The following is a 13,316-nucleotide window of genomic DNA, read 5'->3' on the forward strand; positions in this document are numbered from 1 at the left end:
TGTAATATTGTTTTGTGAGTTAATGAAGAGAGAGTAAAGTAAAAGAGAAGAAAAAATAGAGAGAGTATTGTTTCCATTTTTAGAAACGTTTCATTTTTAATGGGACAAACCAAAAAGGAAAACGTTTCATTTCTAATAGGACAGATGGAGTATATTTTAGTTTATTTCTTTTAATTTTTTTACTAAAATGCCACTCCTCAAATTCTTAAAAAAATTAATTTGCCCCTCTCCTTATAAATTATTATTTATTGGCTTCGCCACGAAGTGACGCATTTCTCATACCGGTGGAGTATTCTTTAATTTGTTAAATAGAGAATATAAATTGAACATTGGAAAAAGAATCATAGATTTGAATCATAGATTTGAATCATTTCATGTGCATAAATGAAAAGGGAAAATGAGAGCACAAATTAATGACGTATTTAAATACAGTAGAGTCTGAACTAACGATTTGCATAAAGCCTTTTCCGTCAGCGTACAATCAATCGAAGTGAACAATCTCTTTTGGCCACTCATCCTTTCTCTCCCAAAATTCACGCGCACATTATACATGCACTGAAATATCATTCACACATTTGTATACAGATACTGAGAATTTGAATATCGCCGTTGTATTGCTTAGAGTATAAGGAAAGCCGAAAAATAAAGAGAGAATGCCGCCGGCGATAATTCAGGTAATCGCGGTGGCGGCGCTACTTTTGGCGTTGTCGGTGGATGGGGAGGAGAAGAGAGTGGTGCTGAGCTTGGAGAGGGCGAGTCACGACGGAGTTGGAATGAGTCAACTCAGGCACCGCGACCGAGTCAGGCACGCTAGGTTGTTGCAGCAGCAGCCTTCTGCTTCTGCTTCTGCTTCTAGCGTCGTTGATTTCTCTGTTCAAGGCACCTACGATCCTTATCTTGTTGGGTAAGCTTTTGCATTCCAACTTGTTAGAAGGAAAATATGTAACTAAGGAAAATAGATAAGTAAGGAAAAAAAATTAATTAGGGAATGAGTATTATGGCAAATCTTGCCAATTTTATATAACCCTTGGCCTATTTAAAGGAGGCATACCTATTGTAATTCGCTGAACAAGTTGAGTGAATAATTCTCATATCTTTCAACATGGTACCAGAGCAAAGGCTCATAACAAAATCATCATAGCCTAATACTTTTCCCGACCAAGAAGACGGTTATTTTCAACCTGCAACATGTCAGACGATGAAGAGAAACCAAATATGGAGGAGACACGATTAAAGATGAGTAAGAATGTTACTCTAGCCGTTAAACTCAACGGGATGAATTATCCCCTATGGAAACGGCTGATGAGAGTAGACATCGTGGGAAGACGAGCAAACAGGTATATCACCGGTACACCGCAGCCGCCGGAACCTGGAATGAAGGGGTACACAGAATGGGAGGAAGCCGATATGACAGTGTTCTCATGGATAATTGACAACGTCGAAACAGAAATTGTTGTCGACTTTGCACATCACCAAACCGCGCAAGCTCTGTGGGAGAGCCTACAAACTACATTCGAAAGTACTGCAGATCCATATCTGTTGTACGATCTAGAGGAAAACGCAGGCCGAATCGAGCAAGGGGAACATGGGCTAGAAACATATTGGCGACATCTCCACGGAATCTGGGTCGAAATTGACCGATGCCAACATCAACCTGTGGATTGCTGCGACGAGGGGATTAGCCAACTTCGAACGTATGTAGCAACAAGACGGCTGTTCAAATTCCTAACAGGCTTGAATGCAAGATATGACGGGATCCGAAGGGATATTCTCAAGGAAACCCCGTTGCCCTCAGCCGAGACCGCATACGGTCTGGTAAAACAAGAAGCTACGCGGTTGAAAATCATGCCGGCAGCAGACATCGATCTCCAGACCGGCGCAATCAACGATGGATCATCATCGGGCCAAGTCGGACACGGGTTCGCCGTCAGAAACCAGCCACCACCGCGACCAAAACAGCCACCACCACGAATCGCCGCGCAACAGCCCAATCGCCAAGGCGGTTTCAAACCCGACAAATCAAAATTTTGGTGCTCTCATTGCGGAAAACAAAGACATACTCGAGATACATGTTTCCTCCTCGTTGGATTTCCGGAATGGTGGGATGAAAATCAAAAGGCTAAAGCTCGATTAGCCATCGGAGTCGAAGATGGAGGCGGATTATTTCTGCAAGGAGCAGGGAATAGGGAGATGACTAACACCCGTGGGAGAGCAGGAGATACCAGTCCTCAACCGGGTGGAGGCGGCAGGCCCGGCGATGCAGCCTTCGCGGAGAAGAAATGAGGCGGGTCATATGGAGGTAACGGATTGGGGTTGAGAAACCCCGATCCCCAATTTGATTTTCAGAATAAACCCCAAAGCATGAGTAATTTAATTTCTGGTCCTTATAGTTCAGAATATATGCAATATGACCAGCGAAAATTACAGTTAGGACCCCAGAAAAACTATATTCCACGTTTGACCCCAAAACTGTCTGAAAGTTCCGTCGTAAGCCAAATTGTTTTGCACCCTTGGAAAATATACCTATTGCATGCATTGCCCAAAGTAAAATTGACCCTAAGGAGAGTGAGTGGATTTTTGATTGTGGGGCAACTGATACTATGACCTACGATCTGAAAGATTTTTGTGAATTTAATGGGACAACTAAAAGCCAAATTCAAACTGTCGATGGAGAGTTGACCGCTGTGGGTGGGAGTGGAACCATTGAAATATCCCCAACCCTGAAGCTTACAAATTGCCTCTATGTGCCCAAATTATCTCATAAACGTATGTCTATCAGCCACGTGACGAAAGAATTAAACTGTACGTTACTAATGCATCCAAATTTCTGTGTATTACAGGATATCAGGACGAGGAGGATAAGTGGGCGTGGCACTGAGAGTCAAGGTCTTTATTATGTGGATGAGATTACTCAACAAGGTGGCACCGCGATGCTTGCTCACAGATCTGCAAATCGGGAAGCTTGGTTGTGGCACCGCAGATTGGGGCATCCATCCTCGGGGTATTTAAAATTGCTTTTTCCAAAGTTTTCCCATTTTAAGGATATTACTTGCGAATCTTGTGTTTTGGCAAAAAACCACAGACAATCCTTTAGATCAAGTGATACTCGTGTTAAGACTATTTTTTCTCTAGTGCATGCCGATGTTTGGGGTCCAGCTCCTATTGTTGGTGATCATGGTTTTAAATATTTTCTCATTTTTGTGGATGACTGCACTAGATTGACTTGGGTATATTTTTTGAAGCATAAATCTGACGTTTTTGAAAAATTTACCCGTTTCTTTACAATGATCCAGACACAATTCCAAACCACGATCAAAATTCTTAGATCCGATAATGGTAGGGAATTTATTAACAAAGACATGACTGATTTTTTTAAAGAAAAGGGGTTAGTTCATCAAACTACTTGTCCTTACACTCCTGAACAAAATGGTGTAGCTGAACGAAAGAATAGGATAATCCTAGAGGTCACGAGAGCCCTGTTTTTTGACTCAAATGTTCCTAAATTTTTATGGCCCGAAGCTGTTGCCACTGCTGTCTACCTGATTAATCGTTTGCCTACAAAAATTTTGGGTATGAAAACTCATTTGCAGACTCTCGCATCCCTAACTGATATTCCCCCACCTCTCATACTTCCGCTCAAAATCTTTGGTTGTTCCGTTTATGTGTATGTACCGAAACACGAAAGAGGAAAATTTTCTGCATGTGCAATAAAATGTGTTTTTTTGGGGTATGGGGTAAATCAGAAGGGCTATCGATGCTATCACCCGGGGTCTAGGAAGGTTATAACAACCATGAATTGTAATTTTCTAGAAAGTAAATACTTCTATCACACCCAACCTCGGGGTCAGGGGGGGAGTGCTGTTCAGGGGGAGTGTGATAAAATTGGACCCCTCAGTTTTCCGATGCCACATCCAAGTATCTCGAACGTGGAACCAACAGAACAAGCTAGTGTCACTGCCGAGTCAGTCACATCTGCTGTAGAGCCTCCTCAACCGCCTACGCCTGAATCGAGTCCTCCTTCAGTGATATCCGAGGTAATTCTTGAAACTAGCTCAGATAATACAGTTATTACTCCTGACACTTTTGGTGTAGACGAGAATGAGAATGCAGCAATTGATGGTGATACCGGCCGCTATATACTCCCCAACAGAACTACTCGTGGGGTCCCGGCTAAGAGATACAGTCCTGAGAGGATTAGTAGAAGCCGATATTCTATGGCGAATCTGGCTAAAGCAAATCTAACAGAGATGGCTAGGGCGTTTGAAGCAGCACTTTACGAAGAAGAAGAAATCCCATATACGGCCGAGGAGGCTATGAAAATTGCTCACTGGCGAGAAGCAATGCTAGTAGAAATGCGGGCTCTGATGAAGAACAATACACGGGAAGTATGTCTTAAACCTGACGGAGTTCGAACTGTGGGATGCAGATGAGTCTTCACTATCAAACGGAGGCCAGATGGGTCGATTGAAAGGTATAAGGCGAGACTTGTGGCCAAAGGATACACTCAGACTTATGGAGTTCATTATGCTGAAACATTCTCACCGGTAGCAAAAATGAGTACTATTCGAGTGCTCTTCTCAATAGCGGCAGTCAGGGAATGGCCACTACATCAGTTCGACGTGACAAACGCATTCTTACATGGGGAACTGAAGAAGCCCATTTACATGGAGTCACCACCTGTATTTGTTGGAGATTTCGAAGGAGGAAAGATTTGCAAACTAAAACGAACACTATATGGGCTAAAGCAGTCACTTAGAGCTTGGTTTGGGAGATTCTCTAAGGCAATGAAAAAGTATGGGTATGAACAAAGCAACTCTGATCATACATTATTCTTGAAGAAAAGAGAAGGAAAGATTACATGCCTCATCATCTATGTAGATGACATGATTCTCACGGGAGATGATGAAGAGGAAATAAGCAAGCTAAGGAAGAATTTGTTTGCAGAGTTTGAAATAAAGGATTTTGGATTACTAAAGTACTTTCTGGGTATAGAAGTGCTAAGGTCAAAGAAGGGGATCTTCATCAGTCAGAGGAAATATGTACTTGACTTGTTAACCGAGACAGGACTACTGGACTGTAAGCCAGCAGATACTCCTATGGTTCAGAATCATGGTCTGCGGATAGTTGAAGGAGCTGAAGCCACTCACCGCACGAGATATCAACGTTTAGTTGGGAAATTGATATACCTATCCCACACTAGACCCGACATAGCTTATGCAGTTGGAGTAGTTAGTCAGTTTATGCATGCACCTCAAGTAGCTCACTGGGAAGCAACACTGAGGATTGTTCGATATCTGAAAGGGACAGCGAACCATGGGATTCTATTCGAGAATCATGGACATTTAGAGATTCATGGATTCACGGATGCTGATTGGGCAGGGAACCCAAATGACAGAAAATCAACTGCTGGATATTTTACCTTTGTGGGAGGAAATCTTGTCACGTGGAGAAGCAAAAAAACAGAAAGTGGTAGCCTTGTCAAGTGCAGAAGCTGAATTTCGAGGGATTAAGAGTGGGTTGACTGAGATTCTGTGGCTGAGGAAATTGATGACTGAGTTGAACTTAAACTCACAGAAGTCATGTAAGTTGTTCTGTGATAATAAGGCGGCAATCAGTATATCTGAAAATCCAGTTCAGCATGATCGGACAAAACATGTCGAGGTGGATCGACATTTCATCAAGGACAATATAGAGGCCAAGACGGTAGAACTTCCTTTTGTGAGATCTGAAGATCAATTGACGGATATACTCACGAAAGCTGTCGATGCAAGAAGCTTCCATGAGGTATTGAGCAAGTTAAGTATCGGTAATCCCATTACTTAACTTGAGGGGAAGTGTTAGAAAGGAAAATATGTAAGTAAGGAAAATAGGTAAGCAAGGAAAAAAAATTAATTAGGGAATGAGTATTATGACAAATCTTGCCAATTTTATGTAACCATTGGCCTATTTAAAGGAGGCATACCTATTGTAATTCGCTGAACAAGTTGAGTGAATAATACTCATATCTTTCAACACAACGTGATTGAATGTGATGGTTGTGCAATTGACTTCCAATTTCATTATTGCGTCATGAATTTAATGTTTGATTTTTAAGCTCTGGAGGCATATTCATGACTTATCGGTGATTTTTTTTTCTTGTTTCTCAGGCTATATTATACAAGAGTGAAATTGGGAACTCCTGCAAGGGAATTCTATGTACAGATAGATACTGGAAGTGATGTGCTATGGGTTAGCTGCAATCCCTGTGATGGCTGGCTGTCCCACCTCTAGTGGACTTCAAGTATGTCAAACATTTTTCTATGCAATTTATATTTTTTGATGCTTTATTGAAATGCTTTGCTCTCCTCATCAGATAGAGCTCGAGTTTTTCGATCCTCCCAGCTCATCCACAGCCTCACCAATCTCATGTTCTGACCAGAGGTGTTGCTTTGGGAGCTCAGTCTTCTGACTCCGGTTGTTCGGGTCAGAACCAGTGTGAGTACACCTTCCAATATGGCAATGGAAGCGGGACATCCGGCTACTATGTGTATGACTCGATGTATTTCGACTCGATAGTTGGGAATTCAGTGGCTTCAAATAATTCAGAACCCGTTGTTTTCGGGTTAGGTCTTGTTCGTGCTAGTTAAGTTATCATTTGTGGTTGTTTTTATCAATTGATTTTCTTGGATACATTCATACACAGTTGTAGCACATCACAAACTAGCCAGATAAAGCAGTTGATGGTATATTTGGTTTTGGACAGCAGGGATTATCTGTGATTTCACAGCTTTCATCGCAAGGAATCACCCCGTATTCATTTTCTCATTGTTTGAGAGGAGAGAATGGTGGGGGTGGTATATTGGTGCTTGGTCAAATAGTGGAGCCAAATATGGTTTACACTCCGCTTGTTCTTTCGCAGTACGTATTTTCCCGCCAGAAACTTCCGTCTTCTTTTATTTGTGTGTTTGTTTGCCAACTCAAGTAGTTGGATGTGTCACCAGCAATGAAATTTGAAATATTTGCTCTTTCTGCCTTTCCAGGCCACATTACAATGTATATCTACAAAGTATAGCTGTGAATGGGCAGACACTCAACATTGATTCATCAGTTTTTGCGACTTCAAGCAATCGTGGAACAATAATAGACTCAGGCACAACTTTGACATACATTGCAGAAGAGGCGTATGATCCATTTGTTACTGCAGTAAGTTCCAGAAGATCCTGTATGTTCTATTTTGGTTTAAATGGTGCCTGTATGTTTTAAAATTACAATGATGTTCAACAAAGTTGTACGACAAGTACCACTAAAATAACTTTGTCAGTGTTCCGATTGGGAAAAATTAGCAATTTTATAAATTTGTGTTGTAATATCAAACAGAGTGTAAATACTGTTATTCTTATACTACTTGATCCCTGATATGTAGAGTACTTTTGTCCCTGCAGATCACAGAAACTGGCTCAGGATCAGTACGCTCTCTTCTTGCAAAAGTATATAACTACCTCGAGGTTTTTCATTAGACTTATTTTTCTGGTTTGCATATCTCTCTTGCCTATCTATTCCTTTTAAATAATTGTTGCTCATTTTTCTTCTCCAGTGTCTCAGAAATATTCCCACAAGTTACTTTAAACTTTGCTGGTGGTGCATCAATGATTCTTAGGCCTCAAGACTATCTTTTGCAGCAGAATTCTATCGTAAGTCAGCATTTGGTACCATTTGGAATCTCTTGGAAAAACTGAACTTCGAATTCAAAACTTAATCTGACATACTATACATAACTTAAAAAATCTGCTTAATTCATCTTTGGCGTGCTGGAGTACATTATGGAGAAAGTTACTTTTAATCAGCTGTGGAGACACTATACCCTCTCTCTCTTGAATTTTGGTAAATATGCAATGGTTGCTTTTGTAGGGTGGTGCTGCATCGGCATCCAGAAAATTCAGGGTCAAGGAATTACCATTTTAGGAGGTATGGATATTTCAACTTTGCTCTTCTCAATCCATGATATTCATAATTATGCAGCTATATATACTATGCTTGTTTTCGTAATTTGGAAGCACGCAGTTCATACACCAAACATTACACCAACTTTTAAAGCTATTGTAAGGCTTTTCTTGGTTATATTCTGAATGGATGCTTAAGAAAAGGTTTCGATGTAATCATTTCTCTTTGCAATTTCGTTGGCTATCTATCTGCTGTTCCACAGTCTTACTTCCTATTGTTCGACATTCGTTCTCTGGTTTTGATTGAGAATTGGCGTCTCTCCCTGCAGATCTTGTTCTGAAAGATAAGATTGTGGTGTATGATATAGCTGGTCAAAGGATTGGATGGGCGAACGATGACTGTAAGTTGTACTAGCTCAGCTTGATCTCCTTCTCGTTTCAACTTAACATGGTGCCACCAATCCCGACACCTTCTCCAACTCACTCATTCATACAAACTCTCTGTTCTACAGGTTCGTCGTCTGTGAATGTCTCGACAACAACCAGTACAGGTAAAACTGAATGCTGGACAAGTTGACAGTAGCAACGCGGCAGATTACACGCTTTCCAAGCTTATACTAAGCGCTGTTGTAGCTCTACTACTGCATATACTAGCATTCTTTGGCGGCCCTCCATTATTGTGATATGACGGAGCTAGTTTTTTGTAAATTCTCTTCATTTTGGTAGTTCCTGGTGTATACCTAGATTGAATTGCAGGCTTCTAGTTCTAAGTTAAGATGAAATATATCTTTATTAGAATAGATTTGGTCCTTTGTCTTTTTGTGCACTAAATTCGTTTAACAATATGTAAATTTATTACACACACGGATAATTGGAAACAACACATTTCATGCATATCATCAATCACAGTAGTATATCATTTATCTCAGTGATAAACTCAGATCCATACTGTGCTTATCCTAATGTCGTACATTTTATGAGTGTAATAATGGCATTTATGGAGTTTGTGCGTCGTCCGACTTATCCTTCACAAAACTCTGTCGTTCTATCTCCGAAAACCCCCGACTCTTCATTCTCACAATTCCAACACTTTCTACAACACAAGTAATGCGGAGGAGGTGACAACGGCAGTGGACAGAAACTGCACGATAAGCGTGATCAGCGACTACACCTCGGAGGACGAGGGGAGTGATGACTACCGCCACAGCGGATACCATGTCATGCAGGTCGGCGACACCTTCAAATTCAGAAGATATGTTATTCAGAGCAAACTTGGCTGGGGCGGCCGCTTCTCTACCATCTGGTTTGCTTTTGGGACACTCACAAATCAGTACGTTTCTGTATCAACTCAAAACCTGTCGTCAAATATTTGTGTGCAATCTCGCCAACATTCTATTCAACTCTGATGGAGGGAGCATATAAATGAAACTTTGCTTGGTTTAAGAGTATAATTGATTAATCGAAGTCGTCAATTTGCTTTTTGGGGGAGCATTTTTTTGGTTCATTGCTTCTTGTTGTGTATGTTCATTGTTGTTGCTTATCTTGTTTCCGTTTCTAAATATTAGGTTTGTGTTCTTAAAAATGTTCGTTACTGGTTAACCATCTTAACTGAGCATACTATATTGTATGACCACTGTGACCCATAACCTTCAAGAGATTTTTTCCGCTTAGTCTATTTATTAAAAAGTTGGAAAGTGTGTGTTAAAGATCAACTTAAGTTGGAAGGTGTGTTGATATTGCATTTTGAGGACTCATATATTGGGACTAAATAGCTCAGCCACAAGCATGATGATTTAGGCAAGAAAACAATAAATAAATTACTAAATAAAAAATCTAAAAGAAATGGTAGACTAAAATGGCTTGAACAAATAAATATACTGTCTTTAGGGAAAATTAGAGAAGAATCCACTCTAAAACTTTTCCTCGGTTACAACAAAATTTAATGGTGGTAGGGTTTATATCTAGTGAAGCAAACTTGTAAAAGACTTTAGACAACACAAGATGATGATCATTACAAGTACAACAGTGTGCTATATGCTTATGAGACAGAATATTGTGTCTGAGAAGAAACGAAATACCGTATCCCTTAAAATGAATAAGCAGAGCAGAGCAGAGCAGCACATTGAAGAGAAACCAACTTATCATTCACGATATATGGTGCTTAACTTGCCACGGGTTTTGAGGTTGCGTTCTTCACTGCTTCGGCATACGTCCTGTGTTGGTGAGTAAGGGTTGACTCCAGCAGGTCAAAGAGCGATGTCTTTGGATTCCATCCTGATAATTTTGCAATTCAAATGACTGTCAAACAGGGAATGATAATTGACACTAGCAATCGGGCACAAGGAAATAAACAACTCCGTATTTCATTACCAAGCTGTCTGTTGATGATGGTCATGTCTGGAATTCTCTTGTCACTATCATCGTATCCTTCACCGTAAAATTCTTTTGAGCTCACATCCACTGTTGGCGTGTCAAGTGATGATTCTCCACTCACCTTGGCATAAACCTGAGAGAATCGAGTTAGAGACCCGAAAGATAGACATCCAAGTTGAACAAAGGGTAGCCAGTATTACCTGAGTCATCATTTCAGCAAGCTGTCTCACTGTAACTTCATTGTTGGGGTTGCCCACATTAAAAATGTGACCATTAGCCCTGGCCGGGTTTTCCTGAATACACAAAAAAAATCACTTAGCCACAACATAATGGAATAATACTAACATACAGACGTATAAAACAAAATAGAAGTGAACATACAATCATCAAAAGAACAGCCTCAATAGCATCCTTGATATAAACAAAAGTTCTCTGTGATTGTCCACCATCAACCAGTTTCAGTGGTTCACGCCTCAAGAGGTTCTGCAAAATTAACACAAATTAGAACATACAACAAGACATAGATAGTTATTCAAGATGGCCACCGTCACAAAAACAACAAATGAAACATACATACATTGCTAAAGCAAGCGAGAACTCTTGGAACACCTTCGCTTGGGCCATCAATACCAGGAATGAAATCCATCCTGGGACCAATCCAGTTGAAAGGCCTCACAATTGTAAATTCAAGGCCATTCTCAGCACCCTCAGCTGTAAAAAACATCAGTTAGGAGAACATGTACAGAAATTCTAAACACAAGAACTAACTATTTAAGCCGAAGGCAAGAATGCACCAATAACTCACCATAGATCAATCTCTCAATCAACTGCTTTGCACATGCATATGACCATCTCTGCTTCTCAATAGGGCCAAATATGCAAGGGGACTCATCCTCCTTGAGCAGAAAATAATTCGGATCCTATTGCAAGATAACAGAGTATAGATTACGTTCAGAAAGCATACTCTTATAAGAATTACACATTTTCTCCAAGGACAAGAAACTTAAGGATTAAATTGACTGAATAAATACTGGCCCTTCAGAAGTTAAAAGTTCAAGATCAATGCAAATGCAAAAGATCATTCACAGTATGAAAGCAATGTTATGAAATTTGACCAAAAAATCAAAAGATCGGGGAAAAGGATAAACAAAAAGCTAGCCCGCCTGAACGAAATCTCCTACTCTAGTGCACGAGAAATACAATCACAAAAGCAAGCTAAGAAACATGAAAAGGGCTTCTACTGTAAAAAAAACAATCACTTCATATCAACCATACAAACTTGTAATGATAACAGGAAGATGGATCATTACCTGTCGTTGTGGGCTATCTTTAGGCAAGAAAGCACCTATGGTTTTCCCATAAATTTCACAAGTTGAGAAATGTATGAGACGTTTGCTGTTTTCTGAACAGTACTTAACCTATATGCACGAGAGCCCTCAAAATCTTCAATGTTGATCAACAAGTAACTCATATCCAATCTTAATAGCACAGCTGAAGATTTGAAGCTCACAAACAAATAAAAATAGTACTGCTACAACTTACCACAGGCAGAGCATCGATAAAATTGCTGTAAATTGTGTCAAGTGGACGAGTGTTATAGTCTGCTGGCGTGCATATGGCAGCAAGATTTATTGTCTGTAACAGGAAAACGCACAGGTTAACAGTGTGGAAGACTAGCCAATAATTAACTATGATGGAATTGAAAAGTCCAGTAAACAGGAATTCAGCATTACATCACTGAATGATAAGCGAAATACTAGTATATACAAGAAGAAGTATGAATAGCAGAAATTGAATACGAAATTTCAGCAAAGCAAACTAGACTAACTAGCTAGCCTAAGCTCAAATTACATATTTCAGCGCAGATCGAAGGAGATTCAGAAATCCAAACAAAATTTACTAAACTGCAAATCAGGAAAAATTAACAGCAGAACTGATCGTCAAAACTCATTGCTCGATTACGATTTACCAAAAACTTTCATAGAACAAAATCTACAAGATCCAAAGCAAAGCGACATTGATGTTGGAAACGCATAAAAACACAAGCAGCGCAAGCAGCAGAAAAAAAAACACAAAATGCAGAAGAAGCTAGAGAAATTACGAGATCTGCCATGCGTATGAGGCCTTCGAGGCGCGAGTCATTCTTAATGTTGAGGCGGTGGAACTGGATGCGGTCGCCCCACTGCGACGACGGCTCGAGTAGGTGCTTGATCTTGTCATTGTAGACGTCGACGGCGAGCACCTTGTGCGGCGTCTCCTCCATCAGCTTCTCGCATAGATGCGAGCCGATGAAGCCGCCGGCGCCGATCATGCATATCGTCATCGGCTTTATCGGATTGCCGTCCAGATCTACTCTTCCGGGCGCCATTTTCCGAAAACAATCCGAAATTCGCTCGGATTCACGCCGCGGTCGTTTGGATACGGAGATACAGAGGATTTAGATTGTTAAATTTTGGAAATTGGGAAATGTTGGGATAGATTTGGTGGGGAAAATGAGGACGTATTTAAAGCAGGAAAAAGGAGGGAGGAGAGGTTCCCAGTCTCTAGGGAACGTCAAAACAATACTCGCCTACTTATTTCCACTGAAGCTACTCGCTCTTGCATGCCCCCACGTGGATCGATTCAATTTGGGAAAGTTATTTCTAATTTTGCCTTTCTAATTGTCAAGATCCATACTGCTCCGATCAGTCTAGAGTAGCACTATACTTTAAAATTATTAAATTTCCCCCTATTTATCGAAATGTATTTCAATGAGAAATTACCAATCAAATTTTCTCTTGCTAGCACTTTTTGCTTGTGCATAACCAATGAACACTTCGATTATTTCTAATTATTTACAGATGACAGCATAAAAAAGTTTGTTGTTTTTCAAGAATTACAATTTTAGGAAACAAATTGAGTACTACGTCATTTAGCAATATTGAAATGTACTGTACTAATGTTTGGTAATATAATACTCCCTCCGTTCCGCACTACTTGCACTTATTTCCTTTCTGGGCGTCCCAAGTTATTTGCACTCTTTCC

At 40.3% G+C, this 13,316-nt stretch overlaps 2 protein-coding genes and 1 pseudogene across 2 annotated transcripts; 2 read left to right on the forward strand and 1 right to left on the reverse strand.

The window, feature by feature from the left end:
* Nucleotides 1-307: 307 nt before the first annotated feature.
* LOC121788683 lies at nucleotides 308-8,847 on the forward strand (annotated as a pseudogene).
* On the forward strand, nucleotides 911-2,887 carry LOC121788673. Its single transcript, XM_042187297.1, has 2 exons — nucleotides 911-2,299; nucleotides 2,841-2,887. The coding sequence occupies exon 1, from the start codon at nucleotides 1,189-1,191 to the stop codon at nucleotides 2,281-2,283; it is 1,095 nt and encodes a 364-aa protein (XP_042043231.1). The 5' UTR covers nucleotides 911-1,188; the 3' UTR covers nucleotides 2,284-2,299; nucleotides 2,841-2,887.
* Nucleotides 8,848-9,775: 928 nt separating the features above from the next.
* LOC121761299 (UDP-D-apiose/UDP-D-xylose synthase 2-like) lies at nucleotides 9,776-12,792 on the reverse strand. Its single transcript, XM_042156955.1, has 9 exons — nucleotides 12,394-12,792; nucleotides 11,835-11,927; nucleotides 11,603-11,710; nucleotides 11,098-11,212; nucleotides 10,870-11,003; nucleotides 10,674-10,775; nucleotides 10,493-10,585; nucleotides 10,290-10,425; nucleotides 9,776-10,193 (listed from the first exon to the last, which is right to left on the reverse strand). The coding sequence occupies exons 1-9, from the start codon at nucleotides 12,658-12,660 to the stop codon at nucleotides 10,081-10,083; spliced, it is 1,161 nt and encodes a 386-aa protein (XP_042012889.1). The 5' UTR covers nucleotides 12,661-12,792; the 3' UTR covers nucleotides 9,776-10,080.
* Nucleotides 12,793-13,316: the final 524 nt, after the last annotated feature.

This window comes from Salvia splendens, chromosome 2 (genome assembly GCF_004379255.2).
Source record: "Salvia splendens isolate huo1 chromosome 2, SspV2, whole genome shotgun sequence".
In the NCBI taxonomy this organism is placed as follows: Eukaryota; Viridiplantae; Streptophyta; class Magnoliopsida; order Lamiales; family Lamiaceae; genus Salvia; species Salvia splendens.